The sequence below is a fragment of the Schistocerca serialis genome, chromosome 9, assembly GCF_023864345.2.
Source record: "Schistocerca serialis cubense isolate TAMUIC-IGC-003099 chromosome 9, iqSchSeri2.2, whole genome shotgun sequence".
Classification (NCBI taxonomy): Eukaryota; Metazoa; Arthropoda; class Insecta; order Orthoptera; family Acrididae; genus Schistocerca; species Schistocerca serialis.
The window spans coordinates 466608857-466635717 of NC_064646.1; the positions used below are offsets into that span (position 1 = coordinate 466608857).

General features: G+C 45.6%; 1 protein-coding gene across 1 annotated transcript in view; it reads right to left on the bottom strand.

Moving 5' to 3' along the window:
• Positions 1 to 26861, bottom strand: part of LOC126418747 (popeye domain-containing protein 3-like) — a 291229-nt gene that overhangs the window by 59237 nt on the left and 205131 nt on the right. Inside the window, exon 5 of the mRNA XM_050085673.1 lies at positions 23643 to 23774. Coding sequence (XP_049941630.1) covers positions 23643 to 23774 — 132 coding nt within the window. The remainder of the gene's footprint in view (positions 1 to 23642; positions 23775 to 26861) is intronic.

The window sequence follows — 26861 nt, forward strand, 5'->3', positions numbered from 1 at the left end:
GTATCGCACGTCATTTTCATTTTTGACCATTCCATTTAAAAACGAATAAACTACTTAATCAACATTCGTATTTAAAAGTAAGCGTACAATGTCTGTGCCGCTAAAACTCAGTAACGAGTCCTGATACGATCAAGGGAGTTACATGGTGTGGTAGCCCTCTATCCACCATCCATGAAGAAGGTTCCCGTCTTGACCTAAAGGCCGCTGTTTTGAATATATAAGGGCTAGAAAGATCCAACCTATAGAAATTTCTAGAACATTCTAGAGTGTTGGAGAACATTCCAGAACATTATACAATATTTGAGAGCTTTCCAAAACCTTCCAGAATGTTCCGGAATGTTCCACAATTATTCCGGGATATCCTGGAATGTTCGGGAATAGTCTGGAAAATTCAGGAAGATTCCATAATGTTCTGGAACATCCCAGAACATCCGAGATCATTGTGGAACATTCCAGGACACTCTCGTATGTTGGGGAATGTTCTGGAACGTTGTGTATCATTCGAAGCCTTTTTGGTAAGTTCTGGAATTCGACGCTGGTGGGGCTACCCATTGGTAGGAGTGCGTAAAGTAAGAACCGTCATGGATCCGAACGTCAGCTTCCTATCAGTGACGAAGGGAGGAACCGAAAAAATAGTGCAGTGAGTGAATGGAAACAAGCTGTGAAGTGTGAGTAGTCAAAGTGATACAGTTACTGAATATAAATCGAACATAAAATGTGAAAGTGTTCATAGTGTTCTTAATGTATTTGTTAATAAAAGTTGATTTGATTTATATTTTATACAATGCACATACATAAAAGAGGAGGAGATCTTGCTAGTTCTGAAGCAAAAGGGGCGAGAACAAAAAGAACAGCGAAATAACGAAACAGACGAAGAGCGCGAAGCACGTTTAGGTTGCCAACGAACGACATTGAGCACCGCGAGAGGCAGAGAAACCGAAGAACAGCGAAATGAACGGATTGTAGAATCAAGAATTGCGACGCAATCTTATAATGAAAGACTGCGAACTGAAGGCAACCATGAAAATATCACCTTACGAGAAGCGCGGACAAGTAAACAGTGCAACATAAAAAATGAAGCATTCCCCTGCGACCCAACGAAAGAATATAACAACACAAACATTTCGTAATCTGAAAAATGGACATCTGCCAATCTTGCAACGCGAAAAAATCCAGTAGAAAAACACCAGTATTCTGTTGCATGAATCGAAAAATTCAATTACGACCATTGGAGGCACCTACGCAGGAATTCTTATATGATGGGGAAAACTCCATAATCAAAACACTTTCGTCAAAACATAAAAACGTACAACGTCTGCTTCAAAATGACTTCTTTCGGTGTCACTTACATCAACACTAACAGAGATGAAATCGATTATGTTTCTCCATCCAAGGACAAATCCATCGCAACATGGGATAATCACTAACGCTAACCAACGAAGACTAATAAGTTTCTGCAAGTATATTTCATCGGAATGAAGAAACAGTTATTGATCAACGATGCAGAAATATCAGTGAATTCAGACGAGAAATAACCCAAGATGTACAGATTCACATATTCAAAACAACACTAGACTGAATGATTTCTGATGACTATAAATTTTTAATTCGAGCCGACAAAAGACCTCCTGGAGAACACGAACGTCGATTTAATGCACCTCAGATAGACAAAGTCGCCGTCGTAATTGTGGACAGTGAAAACACAAGCCTTGCCATAATTGTACAACGAAAAGGAGAAGGACTACAATGGCAGAGACACCCCGTTCAAATGAAGCCCTTCGATATTCATTAACATTTCTGGGTGGAGAGGACGGATATCACTCTAACGTCAAACAAATCCAGCCTGAAACAGGCGTAGAAACAAACAAAAAAGGCACTGCCAAGGAGTTCTATGCTTACCGCTTAGTGAACAGAGACAATGAAACATACAACCACATTCTCAACACTCGCCGTTAATTCCAACAATTCCTGGTAGACATGTATGCAAAAACAGAAGAAGAAACTATGCACTGACGCAATCATAAATGACGGAAACATTGACGACATTGGAACGATGATAAACTTACCCTCACACAGAGAAAGTCCGAGACACATGCAGGAATACACTCAAGATGCCATGACCTACATAAGAACACATGGAGCACCTAACCTCTTCATAACGTCCACATGCAACTTGTGGCCAGAAATCAAAGAACAACTAAGGTAAGCACAAGCCCCCATGTATCGACACGATATAATAGCCCGAGTTTTCCAACAAAAACAAATGAGATTTACCGAAGTCATCACAATATACCACATCTTTGAAACCGTTAGATGATGGATGTTCCCAATCGAATGGCAGAAACGAGGACTGCCACACTCACACAATCTCATATGGCTGCACGAGAGAATTAATCCCACGGATATCCACAAAATCATCCAAGTTGAATCCCGCAATCCACAAGAAGATCCGAAACTGTACGACAGAGTATTGAAACACATGATTCACGAACCATGCGGGCCATCAAACACCAATTTACCATGCATGATGGAAAGTGTACAAAGAAATATCCAAAACCATACTTGGACGACGCACAAACAGGAGTCGATAGCTATCCAAAATACAGAAGACAATTACCCAAAAACAGTTCCTTCACAAATACGAGGCAGCGACGAACAGGAGATAATGAGTGGGTAGTGCCATAAAACACACTACTTTGCAAAATGCGTAGAATACTGCAGTTCTGTGAAATCTGTCAAATATGTATGTAATTATGTGAACAAAGACAGTATTTCAAATAGCCAAAGACAGCGAACAACAAAACAGAACCGACGAGATCCTCATGTACCAAACGACAAGATACATCAACAATAACAAAGCAGCATGGCGGATTTTCAGTTTTCCCACATACCAATGTGAAGCAACTGTGCAACGTCTAGCAGTACATTTGGAGAATGGACAGAGAGTTTACTTCACAAAAGACATCGCCACGAAAATTCCAAGCCAACAACCTCAGAACACAGCATTAACAGTTTTTGCCAACTGTTCCTAACGGATCAAAACGCGAAAACATTAATATATGTCGACGTTCGCACCTATTATACATGGAATACAACAAGACAACATTTTTCAACGAAGCCTTACTCAAAATCGCAGCTGAACAAATGAGACACTTATTCGCCATAATTCTAACAACATGTAAACCATCGAATCCTGAAATGACCATCGAATGCACGACGACATCTTGAATGAAACACTTATTCGCCTAGAAGATATATGTTTAGCAATAAACAACTAGATCTTAGTACAAATTGGGAGGTAAGAACCATGAAAAGGTGCTATCAGAGCCCTAAACTTCTAAATTACAAAGGAAAAAAGCGACGTCATCAACGAACTACTCCAGCACATTGCTCACAACAAAACACTCCTCAATGACAATTGAAAGGATATTTACAACGTTACCATGCGTCGGATCGACAACAACACATGCAGAATTACTTCTTTGGAAGCATCAGGCGGCACCGGGAAAACGTTCCTAATAAATCTACTGCTGGCGGAAATACGTGCTAAACAACACATAGCACTTGCATCATTATGGAATGCAGCCCAATAATGAATGGAGGACGAACTGCCCACTCCGTCCTACAACTACAATCTATTACAGCCGAACAACTCCCGGTATGCAAAATCTCAAGAGCGTCTGGACTTCTAAGGCAAGCTAAAATTATCTTCTAGATCGAATTCACAATGGCACATAAAAAATTAATAGACAGAACATTACGAGACCTAAGTGGAAGCTCTGAAGTGATGGAAGGAGCTCCACTCATTACTCTCAGGAGATTTTCGATTGAACACTTCCACTTATCCCCAAGCCAACACCAGCAGACGAGATCAATGCATACTTTAAAAAGTCACACTTCTGGCCACACATACAAATACTGTCACTAAGAAAAAATGTGAGAGTTGAATTTTCGAAAGACGAAACAACAACACATTTTGCTCAATAACTTTTACAAGGCACGTATCCTACAGACCACATGACCGGACTCAAAAATTCAACAGTGATTTCTGCAACGTAGCAAATGCTGATAACGAACGCATCGACCAAATTAATCCAAACATTGTTCACAACTATACCAATTTGGACTGGCTATTTGAAAAGGAAATTCTGGAAACTAAAAATAACATTGTCGACGATGTCAACTTCAATATTCAAAAGAAAATTCCCGGTTAAGAGAGAATATACAAAGCGATCGACACGATGGTAAACGTTGATGTGTGAACTTTCCTACAGAATTTCTAAACTCTTTGTAACTGCCAGGACTGCCATTACACTGCCTTTGGCTTAAAATTGGACCTCCGATCATACCACTTAGAAATCTCAATTCGCCAAACCTATGTAATGAAACAAGGATGATCGTCAAACTGCTATCGAATAACATCATCGAAGCCGAACTTAACGACTGGAAAGTACAAAGGACACACTCTATTTATCCCCAGAATACCACTCATTTCTACTGAACTGCTAATCCAGTTCAAAAGACTTCAATTTCCAGTGTAATTAGCCAACAGTTTTACAACTAACAAACCTCAAGCATAAACTTTAAAATATTGCGGCATCAACCTCAAAGACTCCTGCTTCTCTCAAGGTCAACTATACGTAGCTTGCTCTCGAGTGGGAAATTCGAAAAATTTCTACATGTGTGCCCTAGATATTAAAATGATAAATGTTGTTTATAAACAAGGATTGTAAATAGTTAGAATATGTTTTGAATAATTTTTTTAGCTCTTATATTTTAAAAAGTATTTTAAATAGAATATGTTTTGAATAAAAATTTCTTATCTTTCTACTCCAACTACCACACTATCTCATATGAACTCCCTGCACGAAGACGAGTACTCTTGTTAGTTCGAAATATTCTGTTTAATAATGAACTACTGAAACAATGTCTTTTTTTTTAATGGGATAGACGGTGGGATGTTACAAGTGGGCTGCCGTTTGCGACCTGGAGCAGAATCATTTTATGACTTATGTATGTCGTTAGTGCTAGATTCTCCTTGAAATATCCGTAATACATGTACCTTCAATGCTCTTTCTCGTTATCAATGCTTCTCTTCCTCGAAATATATGTGGTTGTTCGGGCCACGAGTACGATAACTTGTTTGATGCGGCGCTCCCCGCTAGCCTATCCTGGCCAATCTCATTCATCTCTGCATAACTACCGCCCTCTGTAATTTTTGCCTCGAAAACCTCAATCCATTACCAAACTGGCGAGGCCTTGATACCTTAGCGGATGTAGCGGATGCCCTTCTCTTAGTCAACTCATGCCATAAATCCCTTTTTTTCAGTTAGTTTCAGTACGTCCTGAACAGTTACTTGATTTGTCTAATCTTAGCATTCCTTTGTAGCGGCATATTTGAAAAGCTTTTGTTCTCTTCTTGTCTGAACTGCTTACCGCCCACGTTTTACTTCCGCACAAAACTACACTCCAGATAAATACCTCCAGAAATGTTTTCCTAAGATTTCAATTTATGATCAATTTCCACAAATTTCTCTTTTACAGAAATATTTTTCTTGTAGTGCCATATGCATTTTACATCCCTTGTACGTCGGCCGTAAACAGTCATTTTGCTACCCAAATAGCAAAACTATTCTATTATTTTTGGTGTCTCCTTTTCCAATCTAGTTCCCTCAGCATCGTCTCATTTAATTGAAATGTATATTCCATTAACCTATTTTCAAGACACTGCACTACCTGTTCAAAGTGCATGCCAAGTCCTCTGCACTGAGAACGACAGTGGGTTTGTTTGCTTCGCGTTGGCGATGCGGGCGGTAGAGGTCCGCAGCAAGAGTCCTTGACGAAGTGTGCTAGTGAGTGATTGTGTCGGGTGGTCGCCATAATTTGAGTCTCAGATGAGTCACTTGTGTGTGATAAGAAAGATGGTCGCGCGAAATAATTCAAGGTTTAATTAAATTGCTAATCAGTTAGCTCGGTTGAAAGAAATGAAACATATTATCCTGTGAAGCTAGAATACAGTGAAGAAAGTTTACAATATACCAAATGTTTATTATCAATCTGATACTTAAATTCGATTTCTCGATTTTTACTGCATCCTGCATTAAGACAAAAGAGATAGAAAAGCCATACGAGAAGGAAAGCAATGAAAATATAATGGATTGGGTGTTATGACTTTTACTGATTAAGGCATCTGACTGGTAGTAGTTGATGCACCACAATTACGGCATTTAAGGCACTACACTCACACCGCTTCAGGCACAACACAGCCTCAGTGGTTCACGTAATGGGCTTGATGTGCTTCAGGAAATCGACACTCCGGCGCTGGAGTTGCAGTACTGAACCACTGGACTCGAAACTGTTTTAGCATTTTAATGACCAGATTCTGGACTTTCAGGGCTTCTGGCACTCGTCCAAAGTGGTTAAAACATTCGTCTCACAGTAGTTCAGGCACTAGATTTGAAGTGGATCGGGGATCTGCCTCACAGTTTCCCAGGCACTAGAATCCCAGTGGTTCACGAGATGGCGTTCTAGTTGTTTAGACACTGTAGTCACAGTGGTTCAGATTAGGGTAAATCTGGGTGATATGGTGAACAAAAAATTTGGGCCCGGTAGAAGACAAGAAATTGTTTATTTAAACAAAATAAAAACACTCACTCACAAAATACGTAACTAACACATTAACAGTACCACATCCTTTTTAAGGCACTACAAAAGTTTAAAAAAAATACATATTTTATCAATTTCACCATTTCACCCATGTATATGGGTGAAATGGAGAATGCCCTTTTGGTGAAATGGTGAACTTATTTGCCCTGCTTTTAGCCACATACGTCACACATAGATTCATATTTTGAACAGTCTTCATGCAGCCAACGTTGGCAGCTAATACATTTGATCCAATCAACATCCTTTTTAGTGCAACTGTACACTTCACCGCACCCTACACAACAACACTCTTCATCATCCGCGTCGTCATCATCGTCTTGCAATGGGATATCCAGAAATGTATCGGATTCGGTGTCAGTGGTAGGCGCTTTTCGTTTCTTAGGGTGCTTCTTTTTGAAAATTCCTTTCGTAGTCTCTTTGGTTACGGTTTTTCCTTTGGTTACGGTTATTCCTTTGGTTACGGTTTCTCCTTTGGTCCTCTTTTTAGCGTTTGCTCTACTCTCCACTGACTCATTTTGTCGTTTCCCGTTTCGCAGGTTGTTCGTGTTTACTGGTGGTGGTGGTGGTGGTTAGTGTTTAACGTCCCGTCGACAACGAGGTCATTAGAGACGGAGCGCAAGCTCGGGTTAGGGAAGGATGGGGAAGGAAATCGGCCGTGCCCTTTTAAAGTAACCATCCCGGCATTTGCCTGAAACGATTTAGGGAAATCACGGAAAACCTAAATCAGGATGGCCGGAGACGGGATTGAACCGTCGTCCTCCCGAATGCGAGTCCAGTGTTTACTGGAGAAGTCAAAACCTCAGCTGAAGTTCTGGACTTCTTCCTTGCAGATGCAACTTTATCTAGGGTAGGTATCGGCGAAATATAGTCCAAGAGTTTGCCAGGGGTTATTTGAGATTCTTCTGTTGCCACTGTCGAGGTCATATCTGTTGCTCCTGATGAAGACTGCATGTTTTCCTGTGGATTTTCCGCCCGTTGCGAACAGCCCAGTTGTGGTGAAGCTTGTATGTGTTCAAGTCCCTAATTTTTATCTACGCCTGCAGTTGCTTCTTCCGAGGGATTAGGTATCTCCTGCCAGTGCGAACAACTTGGTCGAGGTGAAGTAGGTCTGTTTTCATGTCGTTCGTTGTTTTCCTGATGCTGATCTGAAGCTGATGTTAAAAACGCGTATTCGGGGATGACATCAGGATTAAACGGGATGATTCCTGTGCTTCTGAACCCCGATATTGCATTCGCTGTCGTAGCTGCTTGTACCCATGCCTTTGTAAGCAGTCCTCCGAACACTAGTCTGGAAATTTTTCTATTTGAATTCATTTTAATGTACGAATTGCAAGCATTGTAATAATACGATTTCAGAGCTTTAAAAAATGCTCTATCTAGCGGCTGCAGATAGTGTGTGGTGTGACTGGGTAGACAGAGCAAAATTATGTTTTTTTTCTTCTGCAAACTCTAATATGTCCACGCTGCTGAAATGAGAGCTATGTCCATCCAAAATAAGCACGGATGTTCCCTCAGGCTTCCTCGGTGCCAAATAGTTCCTTAGCCACAGAAGAAAAATATCGGTTGTTACGTACGCCGATTTTTGTGACATGAAAATCGTGGAACCCGGCGGAATACCGTCCTTGTACTTGGCCTTTTCATTTTTTCCCTTCAAACACAAGCTGGGGGTAAAAACATGCCCTCTTCATTGCAGCAATCGATTACAGATATGGTTTCACTCTTTTCACCGGATGTTATCGCTGGAACACCCTTAGACCCCTTTGCTGCCAACACGTAACCTGGTCTATTATTCATCTGAAGTCTGGACTCACCTACGTTGAATATATTTCCCTGCTTATCAAGGAGGCTATGCTCTACCAAGATGTTCTGCAATGAAAAATAGTCTGAAACGTTTTTAGTACTTAAACCCCTTGACCGTGCTTGTGAAACTCCTTCCGATTTGCGGATTGAGAGTTCCGGATTTCTTTTTAAGAATAAATGTAGCCAGTCCGTCCAGCAATTACCTTTTCTCGATTAAATTTGTGATGTTGGTTATATTTCTCAGCTAGTTGATATGCCGTGGTACGTACTTCTGTCCTTGTCGGTGCAAATCCGAAGTTTTGTAATATTATGATATGTTTTACCAACTTTTTCTCACATTCTTGTGTTAGCTTTTTTCGTAACGCACCCGTTTGCAAATCGTCTCTTCAGCGTTGACCATGGAACGTGAAACTCCTTTGAGGCTTTATCCAGGCTTATTCCATTTTGCACCGCTTTTACGGCATCTTTAACTTGCTCCTCTGTCCAATCAGCACGGCTGGATCCTTTTTGTCTTTTGTAAAATGTAGGCATCTTTGCCTGGAACAATGGCGGTAGTTAGAACATTTACTTTTTTAATCACTGACAAACCAAACTGTACTCGCAAAAAAATATATAAAAACTAATTTTTAAATTAACGATTGTATTGAGACGTCGGATAAAACAGATACGTTCGTAGCGTTCTCAAACATAGTGTGTATTGTGTATTGTTTAGCCTTGCAAGTTTGTGCACTAGTTTGGTCACTTTGTCAATTGTCAGTCTGGTGTGTACTTTGCAAGTAATTCGTTCATGTATTCATACCGACTGACGTGGCTCATTGGTTAGCACACTGGACTCGCATTCGGCAGGACGACGGTTCAAACCCGCATCCGGCCATCCCGTTTTAGGTTTTCCGTGATTTCTCTAAATCGCTCCAGGCGAATGCCAGGATGGGTCCTTTGAAAGGGCACGGCCGATTTCGTTCCACATCCTTGACACATTCCGAGACTGTGCTCCGTCTCTAATGACCTCGATGTTGACGGAACTTTAAATCCAATCTTTCTCTTTTCCTTCCTACGTATCCCTAAATATCGGATTAGTGGTTGCCTCCTGCCAGACAGTAGCAGCCCAGACATGTCCGTGCGCAGTGACTTTGCGTATTTAGCTGTATTTAAATTCTTATCTCGATCATGAAAAATAGCATATGCCTTACATTAACTTGTGTATACGAGATCTGTTCAAGTTTCGGAACATTCGTAATTACCATCTTCTGCTCTGCAATCACTCGAGCCGCCGTAATTTTGTGTTGTTTTGTCGTAATCCGTGTTAGCGTACGACGAACTCTGTAATTTAGTTTTGACTCGCGCCCACTATTACGTTTACACGATGATGTCTTTCCATGTTTTGTGTAGACTGTCATGAGTGTTGCAACAGACTGCTCTTGAAACGTTTAATAATTTGGCTCTCTTGGTTGCTGATGCTCCAGCTAATCGGACCCCCACAATGTGCCCTCTTTGGAAGTTTATCTAGTGTTTCATTGCACATTGACCTCGGCCTCTGAATGCAAATACGAAGTCTGCACTACTCATAAACAACCTGCACCAATGCCTAGTCCGTACTGATCACGCACAGTCCAGGACGACATGTGAATTGCCTGCTTTGTTGACCGTCAAACACAACCATCCCATTTCTACCACTGTTCACATTATTTACCAATCAAAAATGGTTCTGAGCACTATGGGACTTATTTCGAGGGTCATCAGTCCCCTATGACTTAGAACTACTTAAACCTAACAAACCTAAGGACATCACACACATCCACGCCCCAGGCAGGATTCGAACCTGCGACCGTAGCGGTCGCGCGGTTCCATACTGTAGCGCCTAGAACCGCTCGGCCACAGCGGCCGGCATTTACCTATCCCCTGTACATTAGGATTGCGTTGCGATATATTCTTATTGCACTTATAGGCCACCGAAAGCTACTTTTCCCAATTTTTCCTGTTTAGTTGAGGATTTGTAATATTTCTTTCTCAAATTATTTGCATATTTGCAGGTTATTCATGCTTCTTATCGATGTTTATTAATTTATTTTGGTTGATCATTTATTTTGATTACAGAGCTCCACATCTGTGACAAAGTTTTTTTTAGTAGCATACAAGTTTTTTGTTTTCTACTATCGCTAATTTATTCCCTGCACACCATTTTGGGATTTCTTACGGTTTTTTTTTTTTTTTTGTAATTTTCTCCTACTGTTGGCAATTGCGTAGGTGGTGCATCATGTGGTGTATGTGACATCGTAAACACTGATTCACTAGTGGCTCCATACAAACATTCCAAAATTCTGGACTACAAAAAAGCTCTGCTGGTCGCCTTTGCTCTTGTTTTTGACTATTTTCTTCCTGGGACATTCTACTTTCAGTCTTCTGTCTGTCCAATACTTCGGACGGGCCATCTACTTCTGTGTCCGCCGCGTTATCTGACTGGTTAACACGCCTCACTGCAACGCAGTAGGCCCGGGTTCGAATCCTGGCCAGTTTGGAGATTTTCTCCACCCAGGTACTGGGAACTGTGTTGTTATAACCGTCATTTCTTAGCTCAGTGTGGTGTGTATTTAAAAGGCTTCGCAACTAGGCGGCCGAACTTCCCCAAGTAGGCTCTCCCAAACATCGATGCCGAACCATCATTTCATTACATCTACTTCTATGTTCTGAACAAAGCAGGTCACCATAAATTAATGAATTCCCAAGCTATATCGATCATTATGCTATTACGTACTTCCAAGTGAGGTGCTGGCATTGTGCAGTGATACACTGCATCCCTGTTGAAATTCCTCTTTCTGAAACAGCACCCAGGGGACCTGTGCCAGCTAGCGCTCATGATTCCTTCTGCGCTGGAGCTTTTCCTGTATTTTGGGTAGGTGTTGGCAAACAGATCGACCGGTAAGATTACAGCTGCGTCGAGTAATTATATTAGCCCCTGCTTTGTATAATGATATTCGAGATCTTTCAAATTCAAGGCACATGTCCCTCCAGAAGATATCGTTTAAAACATAGTCAGATACGGAACAATTCCGTTTATTGTCTAATACGGTACTGCCACATCTTCATGCAGCCCCGGGCATCTGCAGGACTGATTCGGGAACATTTTTCCAAACAAGTGACTTACCAATTGCGACCAGCCCCTCCCCCCTCCCCCCTCCCCCCTCGCACACTTTTACGCGTGGCAGTTTGGCTACTGACTGTGACACGCACGGAACACAGACCTCGCTCTGGGGCCCTCTCAGCGTGGCGAACCAAGCGACGGTACGTGCGGCCTCGGCTTTGTTACTACCCTCAGGCATAGGTAATCACTATCCGATTATTTGCAAGTTGGCTTCGCATTTCAGAGCTAAGATGTTATTATTCTGTGTTCCACCGTTGTATCGTCTAACAGCAGAGTTCCCAATAGTTATGGCTGTGCTGTGCTCAGTCTTTCGCCAACTGCCATCAGGTTTTCTCACGGTGGGTGATAGAAACTGGTTCTTTCGACGACCATAAAAGCGTCATGGAGAAATATTTTATTGCGAACATCAGCACTTCCAGTTCGGCTATGTGCATGATGTTCTGCACCATGAAGGCAGCAGAGGATCAAATATGCAAAAATACAAGGCCTAGTAGAAATCTTTGGGTAACAGAGAAGGTATTGATTCAACTGATAAAAGGATAAAATATAAAAATGCAGTAAATGAAGCAGGCGAAAGGAATACAAACATCTAAAAATGAGATTGACAGGAAGTGGAAAACGGCCAACTAGGAATGGCTAGAGGACAAATCTAAGACAAACAATCCTGTTGGAAGAACATCCGCAAGTGACCATTATAGCAGTGGTTGAAAATACCGCCTCAGTTGTAAATTTCTTTTATTGTCCCAAGACCGGTTTCGGGCTGTTATAAATCCATATTCAGGTGTTGTACTGGAAATAGCAAGAGACGGGAGATAAATTTCCCACGCCGCAACAAACACAAAAAAGAAAAAAAATTCTAAAAAATTTTTAAAAGCATTTCGAAACCGCCGATCAATGCGAAAGGGACACCAGACAGTACTATGGAGGACTGCCTGGGTGGGGAAATATACAAATAACACCGGGACACTTACACTTGGTGTTGTGACCCCCGAGTGCCGCGGTGGACGTGTGCTAGGCGCGGTGTGGTGCCTATGAGCAGAGAACAGGGAGTAGTGGATGCCAACGAGGAAGCAAACTGGTAGACCAGAGTGACAAAAGTGCTGCCATCCACTGACGGAGAGAAGAACGCGGGACCACTAGCCCGGCCGTTCAGAATTTGAATTAGTGGTTTACATTTAAAATAACGAAAAAACAAACAATTACACAAGAAATACACGAAATAACTAAAAAGTGCATATTGCGTAATAAAGGAGCGTATTGAACAGAACTGTGGTAAAACTGAGTGGAAGCTGCGATATAAAATTATTATATAAACCGTAAAGCGCAATGAAACTTTCCTTTTACATGAGTGGCAAACAAGTTTTAAAATTAGTGGGGATGTATAAGTGGTAACGTGGAACAACGCGCCACAGTCATCAATTAAAAGAACATATACATGTGCCACTCCTCTCGTTACTGATTAATAGGGAAAGTAGAAAAACCTTACAGTATATACTGTCAGAAAGTAATATGCCAATTAATAGCTAGCGGCAATAACACTTAAAGAACACATTAAAAATGGGGTCAATTTGAAACCTGATAACCAACAGTCGACAACTAATCGAGGCTTACATGAGATAAGACCTGAGACGTATTTGACACGAAAGACAGGTACATTTTTAATTAGTGACGGCACAGTTAATGCCACAGCACTATAATGCGCCATAGTCATAAGATAAAATGAAAAACATGCAAACCTTTCTAAGGAGATGACAATTTTACAGCTATGTAAAATGAACTCGGTGGATCTTGCGGACCTCACTGTAGAAAACAGGCATCTGCCGTACATTCGTTAATCTTATTGAAAGCTACAAAAATAATGGCAAAAAAACATCGATCCAATTAAAAAGTATACATGTATACATGTAATGAGGTTCCGGAAACAGAAGGAAATGAGGCTGGACGCTGCTTCAAAAAAGAAAAGTTATCCGGCAAGACTGCGTGCTTAAGCACAGTTTGCTCGTTCAAAGTGTCAGACGGATCACGGCAAATGCTGTGGATGATTCCTATTTCCCGTAAAATGTTTAAAACCAGGCCCTTACGTTGAATATGTAGAATGCTGCAATTTGTATTTGTATTTGAAACGGAATGGTTATGATCCTTCAAGTGGTTAGTGAGAGCGGATTTGGAATTGCTAAGATCATGATGCTCTCTGAGCCGTATGTTAAAAGAGCGGCCAGTTTGACCTATGTATGCGGAAGGACACTCACTACGGTGGATGCGATAGACGCCCGATTGTGCGTAGTGATTGTCTTCTCTGGTTTCGTGGCGCTTCAATAGGCGCCCGACTTTATGCAGGGAGTAGAAGGCGGATATAACCCCCTCTTTCCTAACCAATTTGCCAATCCTGTCAAATGTAACACCTACATATGGGATCCTGCAAAAATAGTGTATAGAGAGTCTGTATGAAGGAGATGTACTTGACGGCAACATTATAGAAGTTGAAGAGGACGTAGATCAAGATGAAGTGAGAGATATGATACTGCGAGAAGAATTTGACAGAGCACTGAAAGACCTAACTCGAAAAAGGGCCCCTGGAGCAGACGAAATTCCGTCAGACCCGCTGACAGTCTTGGAAGAGCCAGCAATGACAAAACTCTTCCATCTGGTGTGCAACATACGTGAAACAGGCGAAATGCCTATTACGGTAGTGCCGCCTCGTTTCCTTATTCCATTTACTGGCGTCAGTAACATCCTGCCCTATTTGCCCGTGAGTGGCAGCAGCAGCGCATGTCGATAAGTGCACTGTCGTACCATCTCTGGAGCGACCGATAGTATTTCCGGGTCGTCGTGTAACGTGTAGTCAGTGGCACACGCCCGCACGCCGCACGCACACAGAGCTGTTCGAGATGTCGTTGCGAGAGGAGTGTTTTCGTGTGAAGGGTGTGGCGGGTCGCCGTCCGGCGGGGCCAGCTCAGGCGACTGAGCTGATCCCGTCGGCGGCCCCATCCGGCCCCCCACTTAAGACGAACCAGCTTCCGACCACCGACTACGACCAGGTTTACTCTCCCACTGATGACTCGCGTTCTTGTGACCGAGCGTTCATTATTATGAACAAGCTCGCTCACGGGGGCTCTTACTCCGGTCGAGATGACGACGAGGCGGCCATACTGACCTTCTGCAATATCCGGAAGGCTGCTGCAGTACCGAGCTCGGGGCAGCAAGAGTAGGGTGTGCCACCGAGAGCCTCGCCGGTCGCACTGCAAGAATTTGCGGTCCCGGCGACGGCGGCTTCGATGGGAGCTGCGCCGCTGGGCTCGACCACCCAAGAGGTCGATGTTCCCCCGGTTGCCCCATTGGCCCCGATGACACGTGAAGAACCCGTTGGTTCGCTAGTTGACGCGCCGTCCCTGCGGTCTGGACGGGCGCAAAGACAGATCAAGAGGCCACCAAGATGGAGGCCATTGCCCTCCCGGACGCGAACTTTGCCGAGGCAGAGGGTCGCGACACCGACTCTGACGAAGCCCGAGCGCCCATACAGCACCGGGCTATGACTCGTGACGATTCGGACACCCACTTCTCGACCTCCGACTCCGTGCGGCCGCGGAAGAAGGCACCGAGAGCCTCCCGCGCTGCCGCTGCAGCGGCTGGGAGGACTGTAGTGGGCTCTTCCCAGAATGCCGCCAAGGCGCGACCTCCGAAGAGGCCGCAGTGGCCCACTGCGTCGAATGCTGTCTCCCGGCAGCCCGATGAGGACGGCTTTGTCGCCCCACGTAGGCGGCACACCGCCAGGGCTGCCGTACTGCAACCACCGCAGCCGCTGCCGACGACGAGCACGTTTCCAGGGGTATACGTCCATGGCGAGGCACCACTGGTGCCGCCCCAGAAGAAGCCACCGCCCCCTCCGCCTATCGTCGTCCAATGGGACGGCGTGTATAAGGACTTCCAACAGAAGCTCGACAGAGTGGCCACGTCCACTTCTATCAAGAATGCCGGCCGTGACCTCTACAAGGTCACGGTCGCGACACACGACGAGTACCGGGCGGTGATGGACGCCATCTGCAAGGACGGCCTCCATTGCTACAACCACCCCTCCGAGCCACTCAAACTTCTGAAGCTGGTATTCCGCCACCTTCCCCTCAAGTTTCGTGCGGACTACTTCCGTGAGGAACTGGAGGATATAGGCTTCGGCGTCAGGTCCACGGGCTCTCCCCGTACCCACCGCGACATGCCGCTGTACCAGGTTGTCCTCGTAGACAACCTGGAAAATCGGAAAATTTTTCTAGGTGCAGCGGATCGGCCGCGTCGAGGTTGAGGTCGAACCACTCCGGGCCAAAGGCAAAAGGGCTCAGTGTTTCTCCTGCCAGCGGCTGGACGGCGTCTCCAGATACTGCTCCATGCCTCCCCGCAGCGTCAAGTGCGCGGGGCAGCACGAGAGCAAATCTTGCGGCCTGGCTCGCGAGGACAAACCGACCTGCTGCAACTGCGGCGGATGGCATGTTGCCTGTTATAGAGGCTGTTCGGCTTTCAAGAGGGGCCGAAACCAGCAGCGAGGCAAGGGTGCTCCTTCTCGTAAGGTGCACCCTTCCACCAGCTTCGCTGCCGCCACCGAGAGCGGGTTACCTGCCCCCTCCCAGCGCTCTGACCAACCCGTCGGAGAGAGACAGCAGCCGACTGCGCCGTCCGCCGCTTCGCCCGAGAGGGCGGCTACCCCTGCGGCCGCGCCTGACCCGCGGGTTGCCCGCATGCGCAGGCGTCGCCGGCGCGCGAGGCATGTCACCCTCGCCGCTGCACAACAGACTGCCTCCGACACTCCGCCGCGGCAGATGCGGCCGGAAACTGTCGCTCCACGACAGTCGACACCTCCAGAGCGCCCCAGTCAGCCGCCCCAGTGGCGGAGGCCGCCTCCACTGCATCAGAAGCAGCTGAGCTCCGATCACTTCTGCGGTCGTCGAGCCAGCTGCTCGAGCAACTCCCGCTGTTCGTCACCGCGATCACGGTGGTTCTCCAGGTCGGCGTTGTTCCTCCACCCCGCCACGGATAATCACCATATCCGCGACCTCGCCGTCTGCGCTTTTAACGCAAATAGCTTGTTCCCACAGCAAGGGGAATTCAGGGAGTTCTTGCGCGACGAGACAATCGATATTTGCCTCGTGTGCGAGACCTTCCTGAAGCCTGGGATACATGTAAAGATGGCCAATTATCGGCGCTACCGCACCGACAGGTTGTCCCATGGCGGAGGGACGGCCGTTTACATCGAGGCTTCCCTGAAACACCATGAAGTGCAGCTTCCGCCCCTCGCCGCTGTGGAAGCCACTGGGGTGACTGTTACCACTACGGCAGCAGACATCACCTTCGTTGCAGCCTACAAGCCCGCCGAGGGGACTGCTCCAGGAGGCTGACTTCGATGCTCTACTGGCGTTGCGCGGGAAGATTTTGATTCAAAAATGGCTCTGAGCACTATGGGACTTAACATCTATGGTCATCAGTCCCCTAAAACTTAGAAACTACTTAAACCTAACTAACCTAAGGACATCACACAACACCCAGCCATCACGAGGCAGAGAAAATCCCTGACCCCGCCTGGAATCGAACCCGGGAACCCGGGCGTGGGAAGCGAGAACGCTACCGCACGACCACGAGCTGCGGGCAAGATTTTCATTGCGGGCGACCTTAACACCAAACATACGGAATGGAACATCCGCATCATCAACGCCAGCGGCCGCCGCCTCCCTCGCGCCACGCAACGGCATGGCGCGATCTTGCTGGGGCCTTACGACCACACTGTCTTTCCTCACCGAGGCCAGCCCGACGTGTTCGACACCGCTGTACTGAAAGGTGTCAGACACTTCACGTCTGCCGCCGTCCGATGCGCCCTGTCGTCTGATCCCCTCCCAGTCGTCTTCAACACGGATGCCGTCGGCGCGTCCTTGCCGGCTGCCTGCCGCATCTTCCGCGGCATCGATGAGGCCCGTTCCCGGGCAGAGGTCTTAGACCGCCTCGAGGGAGCGCCTGATCCGGACGTGGGAGGAGCCGACGGGGCGTTGGCCCTTTTCACGCGCCACACACTCGCAGCCGCGTTGGTGGCTACTCCCAGGCGGCCAGGACGGCCGCGAGAGACGTCGCGCCAACTCCCGCCGCATATCCTGGAGGCGATCACCCACAAGAATCGCCTCTTTCTGGAGTGGCAGCTCACGCGGCTGGAGACGAGACGCCGCCTCAACAGGGCGCGGCACGAGATTCGGGCCGCCGTGGACGAGCACAGAAACCGGGACTTGGCGGGCCTTGTGGCCACCCTCACGACGACGGACGGCAGCGCGTGGCGGACCGCCAGGCGCTTCCTTCGTCGACACCAGAGCATTCCTCCTCTCCAAGTGGGTGCAAACGTTGTCTGCGAGCCCGAAGCAAAGGCCAGCGTCCCCGCCGACACGTTTGCAGACAATTTTCAACCCATCGAGGGCGTGGTTGATGTCGACCACGTCCGCCTAGTGGAGGACCAGTTGCCGGTTTTCATCGCTGCGCGGAACGAAAACGACGAGATCGAAGAGATATCGGTGGAGGAAGTCGACTTGCAGCCCTGTCGCCTCAATCCCAAGGCGGGTGGCTCGGGCGGAGTCACCAACTGCCTGTTGACGATGCTGCCGCTGGAGGTACACCAGACTCTGGCGGACATCTTCAGTAGCATACTCCGCTCTGGGACCTTCCTTTCCCCGTGGAAACACGCGGAAGTGGTTGCCATTCCTAAGAGCGGGAAGGACCCCCGCCAGGCAGCGAATTACCGCCCGATCAGCCTGCTCCTGTCCCTCTCAAAAGTTTTTGAGAGGCTGTACGTGGGGTGGCTGCTACGCCACGTCACGCACCATCAGCTCATCCCTGAGGAGCAGTTCGGGTTCCGGAGCGGCCATTCGACCACCCAGCAGCTGTTTGCGCCTCGTGGAGCAGGCAATGCGAGCGCTGGAGAAGCGGGAGTACCTCGGGGCGGTGCTTCTCGACGTCTCCGAGGCCTTCGACTGCGTGTGGCATGACGGCCTCACGTATAAACTTTTTGTACACGGGGTACCAACGTCACACGTGGCCCTGCTGCGCTCCTATCTCTCGGGACGAACATTCCACGTCCGAGCAGACGGAGACTCCACCGATCGGCAGATTCGCGCGGGAGTGCCGCAGGGTTCGGTTCTCGGCCCCCTGCTGTACTCCCTCTACACAGCCGACGCTCCGCTGGTGGCACGCATGGAGTTAGCACTTTGTGCTGACGACACGGCGTTGTTCACCCGTAGCACGAACGCGGCCGAGATGCGCCGTCGCCTCCAGCTCGGGTGTGATGGGGCCTAGAGTCAAAATTAATAAACTGGAATGTATAGGACATGTATAAAAAAGAATGGGATCACGACTTCTAAAGATATGTAAGGAAAAAAAGTTAGGTGGTAAAGGGGGCCTGACAAAGGCTAAAATAGACAGGATCCAGACTTATTATCCTATGGCCATTATAAATAACTGCAACACTGTAGAAGCAATGAGGAGAGCCATCTGGGCTATATTGTTTCATAAAATTTCAACAGATGAGGAACCACAACATAACCTTTGCCCACGGGGACCTGACAGCCGATACAAATTCAACAACCCACCTACATCTTCCAGCTATAAGCACAAACATTCAATTCCAGAAAAAATCCTGCTAGCTGTGAAACCCATTTTCAGAGACCTTAGCCAACAAGAGTTCTTGAAAAAGTGTCTCCATGGAAAAACTCAAAACCCAAATGAAAGTTTGAATTCTGTCATTTGGATAAGGCTACCAAAAACTGTTTTCGTTAGAAAAGAAACACTAAAATTTGGTGTTCATGATGCAGTGATGTGCTTCAATGCTGGTGTGTCAAAGAAGACTGATGTATTAAGACTCTTGGGAACAAAGGCTGGTATCAATACTGAAAGGGGACTGAAAAATATCGACATGGACCGTATCCGTTATGCTGATATTTCCGCAGGAAATGCTACCAAGGAGGCCAGGATAGCCAGAAGATCAAAGAAAAGAAGATAAAGATCAAGAAGCTGAGCCACAGTATAGCCCTGGAATGTTTTAAAAGTGTGTCTGTATGACATTGTACATTACTTTCTTGCATGTAAAACTTTAATACCATTTTTCTCAAAACTACATTTTTTGACCTTCTGGTACACTTTTCTCAAAAACTATGACTGCTACAGACATCAGACTTACAGTATCTCTTGTTAATACAACGATGATTAATTAGATAAAAAATAGACCAGTAGTGATAAAAAGAACAGATTTACAAGCTCCAAGGTGTTTAGAAAAGTTTTAATTTTTTGTCTTATAGAACAAAAAAAGATTACTCATGTAATATATAAAATACATTAACCATTTTTATTTGATTTGAGAATGATGTTTCAGCTGTACACTGTAAAAGTTTCAGGTCTTTATCTCCAGTAGTTACTTCAGAAAGTGTACCTGACGTTTGCTCGTTTTAGCATTGATTCCTTATGGGAGTTCCCTCGCGACTGTGTCCCCTTAAAATCTCTACAGTAAAATTCGGCTTCAGGTCCCATATAAAAATATAACAATCTCATGCCTTAAGGGCAAGGCAAGAACATTAATTTAAGAGAAATTGATACTCGGCTGGAAGCCACACATCAATCAAATAACTAAAATCCAACAGGGAAATTACTACATAACACACAAGGAACAGTGCTCAGAAGTTTCGAAAGGGCGTCCAAAACAGGGCGCTGCGCCTTTCCCTCCACAAGCCGCCTCGCTACCCGACGAGGCTGCTTCACGAGGAAGCAGGCGTCCCGCTACTGCGGGATCGCTTCCGACACATCGCCAGAGTGATCTACAACACTGCAGAACACTCTGGCAGTCGCCTGATTCGTGGGCTGGGCCGTCAGGTCCACCACAGGCCGACAACACGTTGGCCCGACCTCCTGCGGGAGTAGCCAATCTCCCGCGGTGTCGATAACGCCACTTAGAGCGTCTCCACGGTCAGAGAGGCTCCCTCAGGGTAGCTCAAACAGAGAGGCCACTCAGTTCAACCCTGAGGTTAGTGCAGGAACAGCAGCTGCGCTGCTTACACTGCCCACACACCTGGCAGGTGTTGCCAGTGTTTTCCAGCAGCAGCAGCAGCAGTGGGAGACGCACCAGCAGTGCAGTTGCGACGGAGCAGCTGTCGCGGACGGACCAGCAGTCCAGTCGGTCGGCTGGCGTAGGGCACCAGACCAGCAGTCCAGTCGGTCGGTTGGCGTAGGACAGCAAGCAAGCCCCTGGCGCGCGGGCTGGAGCCGCTGGCGGCGTGCGCGCATGGTTGGAGTGTGAGGTGCTGCTTGCGTGTGCTACGAAGTTCGTCGCCCACCAACCTTGGACATGAAAGTTGAGTCCTCACTTAATTTACTAGCGATCCTCAACTGCTTACATTTCTTCATAGGATGCTGGTTGTCGGCTTAGGGACATTCTCACGAGCAACAACGTGTGTGTATTTTAGTCGGCTAAGATTCCAAACGCCTTCCTCTGAAATTTAACTTAATTTATTCCCTATTATTGAAGTTGACCAGCGGTATCTTCTCCCTTGTGGCCGTTGACGTTCCAGTTACCTGCCCTAGTCGTTGACGTAATTTTAGGCAGTGTATTTTCCTTGTCGTGCTCTTGCTGTCCAGCTGAGGTGTTTTTGGTCGTTGTGGGCGCCAACATTCTGTGTGTCGTGTATTGAAATCTTGTGGTCGTTTTGCTGGTTGCATGGAGTGGAGCTGATTTGGTTGATTGGTCGGTCGGCTGTATGTCGGTTGGGCTACCTCCAGATTGAGAAGTCGTTGGACAGGCTGCCTGTCTCACCCAAACGGGCATTAGTGTTACAATCCCAGGCTGACCCTTCGAAGCTTCTGAGCACTGTTCCTTGTGCCCATGTTTGGATTTTAGTTATTTGGTTGATGTGTGGCTTCCAGCAGATTATCAATTTCTCTTAAATTAATGTTCTTGTCTTGCCCTTAAGGTATAAGATTGTTATATTTTTATATGGGGCCTTCAGCCGAATTTTACTGGAGAGATTTTAAGACAAGGCATTCTGCCTTTTAGATTGAAACTGTTTCTAGGCCTTAAGCCATTAAATAGATTTTGTTATTATGTGGCCTTCAGCCGAGTATTAATATCTCTTAAGTTAATGTCCTTGTCTTGCCCTTAAGGCATGAGATTGTTATTCTTTATTTTGTATGAAATGTTTTAACATATGGCCTTCTGCCCTTTAAAATAGAAACTCTTCGTCTAGGGCCTAAACCGTTAAATTATTTGTTGATGAGCGGCCTTCAGCCGAGTTTTAATATCTCTTAAATTAATCTTCTCTTGCCCTTAAGGCATAAGATGGGGCCTTCAGGCCAATTTGCATGAAATGTTTTAAGATAAGGCCTTCTGTCTTTTGATTGAAACTCCTCTTATTGCTTAATATGCCACCTCCAGCCCAGTTCCATTACAATTAAATTGCTAAGGCCTTCCGCCGATTAGATTGAACATTTAGAAAAATTCTTGGGTGAAAACTCCAGAAGAACCTTGTATTTCAATTTGCTTAAGCCTTGTGTCTTGGATTTTGAATGTGGCCTTCAGCCGATCTAAAGTTAATCAAAGGAGGTCGATTAAAGTTTTGAGTGTTTTGGATCCTTGTTGTAATATTGTGTGTTGATAAATAAAGTTTGTGTGTTGAGTGCAACGGACAGGAACTCATTTTGGCCCCTTTCCACAAACTAATCCGTTCTGTCCTGCTAGCCCAGGCATTTCAATACTCTCTTCGGAGTTCTGAAGGTATCAGAGGTAACATACAGGGAGCGAAAGGCTATTCACAACTACAGAAAGGAAAGTGCAGTCGTAAGAGTCGAGGGACATGAAAGGGAAGCAGTGGTTGAGAAGGGAGTGAGACAGGGCTGTAGCCTATCCCTGATGTTATTCAATCTATACACTGATGAAGCAGTAAGTGAGAGCAAAGAAAAATCTGGAGTAGGAATTAAAGTGCAGGGCGAAGAAATAAAACCTTTGAGGTTTGCCGATAATGTTGTAGGTCTGTCAGAGACAGAAAAGCACTAATAAGTGTTGAAAAGAGGAGATAAGATGAAAATCAGCAAAGTAAATCAAGGATACTGGCACGTAGACGAATAAAAAAGGATGATGCTGAGGGAATTGGATTAGGAAACTAGACCCAAGATGGTAGATGAGTTCTGCTAATCGGACAGTAAAATAACTACTGATGGCCGAAGTTGAGGATATAAAATATAGAATGACAACGACAAGAAAAACGTTTCTGGAGAAGAGAAGTTGGTTAACTTCGAATATAGATCCAAGTGTCAGGAACTTTTTTGTGAAAGTAATTGTACAGAGTGTAGCCGCGTATGACATAGAAACATGGACGATAAGCAGTTTAGACAAGAAGAGAACATAAACTGTCGGAACATGGTGCTACAGAAGAAAAATGTTGAACATTAGATCTGTATAACTTGTAATTAATGAGGAGAAAGTGAACAGAATTGGGGAGAAAAGAAATTTGTGGCACATCTGGACTGATAGGACACACACTGAGACATCAAGGGATCACCAGCTTAATAGTGGAGGGAAGTGTGAGAGTAAAAATCGTAGAGCGTGACCAAGAGATAAATACAGTAAGGAAATTCAGAAGGATGCAGACTGCAGTAGTTATTCGGAGATGAAGAGGCTTGCAGAGAATATAGTAGAATGGAGACGTACTTCAAGCCAGTGTTCGGACTGAAGAAAACAACAACAACCACACCGTGAGTTGGGGACCTGAGGAATGGGGCAATAGATGCCTCACCTTTCTGTGCGACAGCATAGACCTACACCCAAATTGCATTCCAGCGTAAGTTACAGACGTAAGATGAGACGTATCTGATGCCTTACCTTGGCACACAGCAGTGGTTTCAGTTGGTCTACATGCGTGATGTTCTGTAGTCCTCCTTCAGGAGCTGAGATACGCCTCACCTTTCCGGACAGCAGCAGCTCCAGTTAGTCTACACGCACGCCTGGTAGGTCTTGTCCTAACTGGTGCAGGCGACGGCTCACCTTTCCAGAGAGCAGCAGTCCCAGGCGGTCGGTCCGCGTGATGTTCTGCATGGCGTACGCCTCGCCGGCGTGCAGCGACATGATCTGGGCGAATTCGGCGCTCACCATCTTCTTGAACTGGAGTCGCGACACCTGCAACAGCGTTCAAACGAGCTACTGGAGCACGTGGATCGAGTAACGAACGCCTCGAGACAATTTTACACTGGCCTTGGGGACTCGCCTCAGGTCCTCACCCCCGCCTTTGTAGGCTATAACAGCAATTTATTCGTCCTCGCTTGCCGTGCATTTTTTGCACACTGCACTCGCAGCTGCATGCAAAATTTACATGTCTACACTTTGAATCTGATGCTGATACGGTGACCTCTACGTAATTCCCGTCAGGGTCAAACTGTTCTGCACCTCGGCTACCAGTATTGTCATACAACATCATGGCAGTTGAGTTTCCAAGACGATATTCACAACGTCCTTCAGCTGCTAGCGAGGTGGGACAGAAGTCAAAATCATATTGTACATCGGCTCGTAAAAAACATTATTATTTTTATGGATGTTAAACTCATATAAGCTACTTGGTGTATTCAGGGAAATGCTGCAAAACTACATTGCATTTATGCCACAAAATTAAACTGTTTTTATACCAATCAAAAAATTTATGAGCGGTGCTTTTTCTTTCTGGATTTTGTCTTGAAGAGGTGGCAAGGTGGCATATATAACGGTAGCCCAAGTTGTGTACAGGGTCAGTCGGCCACTGACAAGTAGGCAGTAATTGTACGCCGTTTGCTGTGAGTGTCTGTTGTGTGAGTTTATTTGTTTGAGTTGACTGATTAATTCCAAAAAAACAAAACAAAAAAACAAAAAAGAGAGAGAGAAAAGAAAGAAGGAAACGACGAACCACCGAACCACCAAGGACTTCTTCGAATGGGACAGAAATCGGTTTGTACATGTATAGACAAACAAATGATTACAGTTTCTGAAAGATCGGATGATTTAGTCACGAGGAAGAAGTTGACAAATTGAGCAAGTCAGTAACGCGCTGCTCCACCTCTGGATGGCCCGTTGCTTTAGCACTTCACGGCAGTCCGTCCTAGGCCTACACTTCAGCAAGATAACGCCCGGCCGCGCACAGCGAGAGGTTGTGCTGCTTGTGTTTGTGTTCGTGCCCGTGCTTCCCAAATCCTATCTTGGCGAGCGAAGTCGTCCGATCTCTCCCCAATTGAGAAGGTTTGGAGTATTACGGGCAGGACCGTCCAACCAGCTCGCGATTTTGTCGTTCTAACGCGCCAGTTGGACTGCATTTGGCACGATATCCAACAACTCTATCAATGAATGCCAAGCCGAGGATCTGCTTTGATAAGTGCCAGAGGTGGACCAACGCGTTACTAACTTACTCAATGCTCAGTTTGTGAAGCTCTTTCTCTTCGATAAATCATCCAATTTTTATGAAATTGTAATCATTTGTTTGCCTATACATATACATCACAACTACCGATTTCCGTCCCATTCGGATGATTTCTTCGTGATGCCTTTCTTTTTTTTTTTTTTCGTAGAACTTACACTGTGAATGACTACCGATTTCATTTGAGATGCAAACACTGGTCACGTGTGTGTGTGTGTGTGTGTGTGTGTGTGTGTGTGCGCGCGCTTCTGCGTGGGCTAGAATGAGATGTCGCTTCTGATGAGCGACCGAGCGACATAGAAAACAATGCCGTAGGAACTCCGCAGCGAACTCTGAAAGCGATGGCTGGTGACTACCGCCACCAGCTAGCCACGGATCATGGCAGCACAACTGTCCACTTCCACAGCGGAAAGTCCCTCGTTCACCCACCTACCCGTCAGGACGGAAGGCAAGGCTGCTTGTAGTGAGCAGCACTTCACACCGTGAAGTCTTGAAGGGATGTGTGGGTCACTGTTGGAGGAGCAATGTGATAGAGTATTACGAAGCTCTCGACAAAGAAAGGAAACGTACTTGTGTGAATATGAATTGGAAATGTTACAGTTGCTGAGCAATTTCTCAATATATTCGCTGACTGAGCTGAACTTATTCCCACACCTTACGATCGCTTTCTTACTTCTTTATTATAAACGTAGAGCGTAAATTGGGGCATGTTGCCGATCATTTCATTTCTCAAAAAGGAGAAGAAAATGTTGGATTTAGAGGATAGTGTACCTAGGAAAACATGGTGTTTCCAGGTTGGTGCTTCAGTCTGGTAAGCGGTTTTAGAATCACATAAAGGAAGCCGCAATACAGACCGCCATAAGCAGTTTCTGGCATTTTATACTGTTTTTTGCGTTGTGAGACATGAGGTTGTGTTTTGTGCAGCGTATGTAAATATTAAGAGCTCTATATATTTAAGTGCCGTTCAATACATAAAAACTGTTTGAAGGAAATTGTTACTTCTACAGTAATAGGGCTTTATGGTGAGTAAAATTCTGTTTAAAATTAGTTACATAACTTGTGGATGGTTAAACCATATTTTGCCATTCGTGCACCATCTTGTACCTTGAAACTAAAGGCCTTTTCTACGACTGAATACGTGATATTTGCAAATGAACTGTGTTTCTACAATGTCTTAACGATTTCGCCTGTCTTGAAAATGAAAATTTTTATTAATTGTCAATAGCTTCTGTTCCAAGATGTTAACTTGGAACTGGTTTTTGAGAACAATTCTTCTTAGTTTGATTTCACTTACTGACTTTGGTTTGTAGTAAAAAAATACAGTATGGGCAAGAGTTTCTCGACTGCAACTGTTTTAAATTTGAATAGAATATTTATTCCTGTGAACATGACCATGTTGTACCTCCGACCAGTTTTTCACATTTTGAAAAGAACCTTACTATACCGGAATAATTTTTGTCTTTTGAGAAAAAGACTTCAGCACACATAAAGGGGACTCTAAGAAAGAATTGTGTGACGTAAATGAAAGCTGATAGGTGTGTTCCTACGCCTGAAGGACGATGTCTATTTAAATTTCGTGCCAGTCCTATAAGAGCGGCGCTAGTACTTTCACCATGACGATGCAAATCATGTTTCTTTCAAGTACACACTGTAAAGATTGGACGTGGTGAGTTGCTGTTATTCAAGAACGCCTTTAAGGCGAACAAAGACACCATTATCAACACCTCACACCGTTTGAAAGAGGCTGTGTAATAGGGCTACGATAAGCTGGATGTTTCTCCCGCGATACTGCAGAAAGATGTAGTGGGAGTGTAGCCATTCTATGT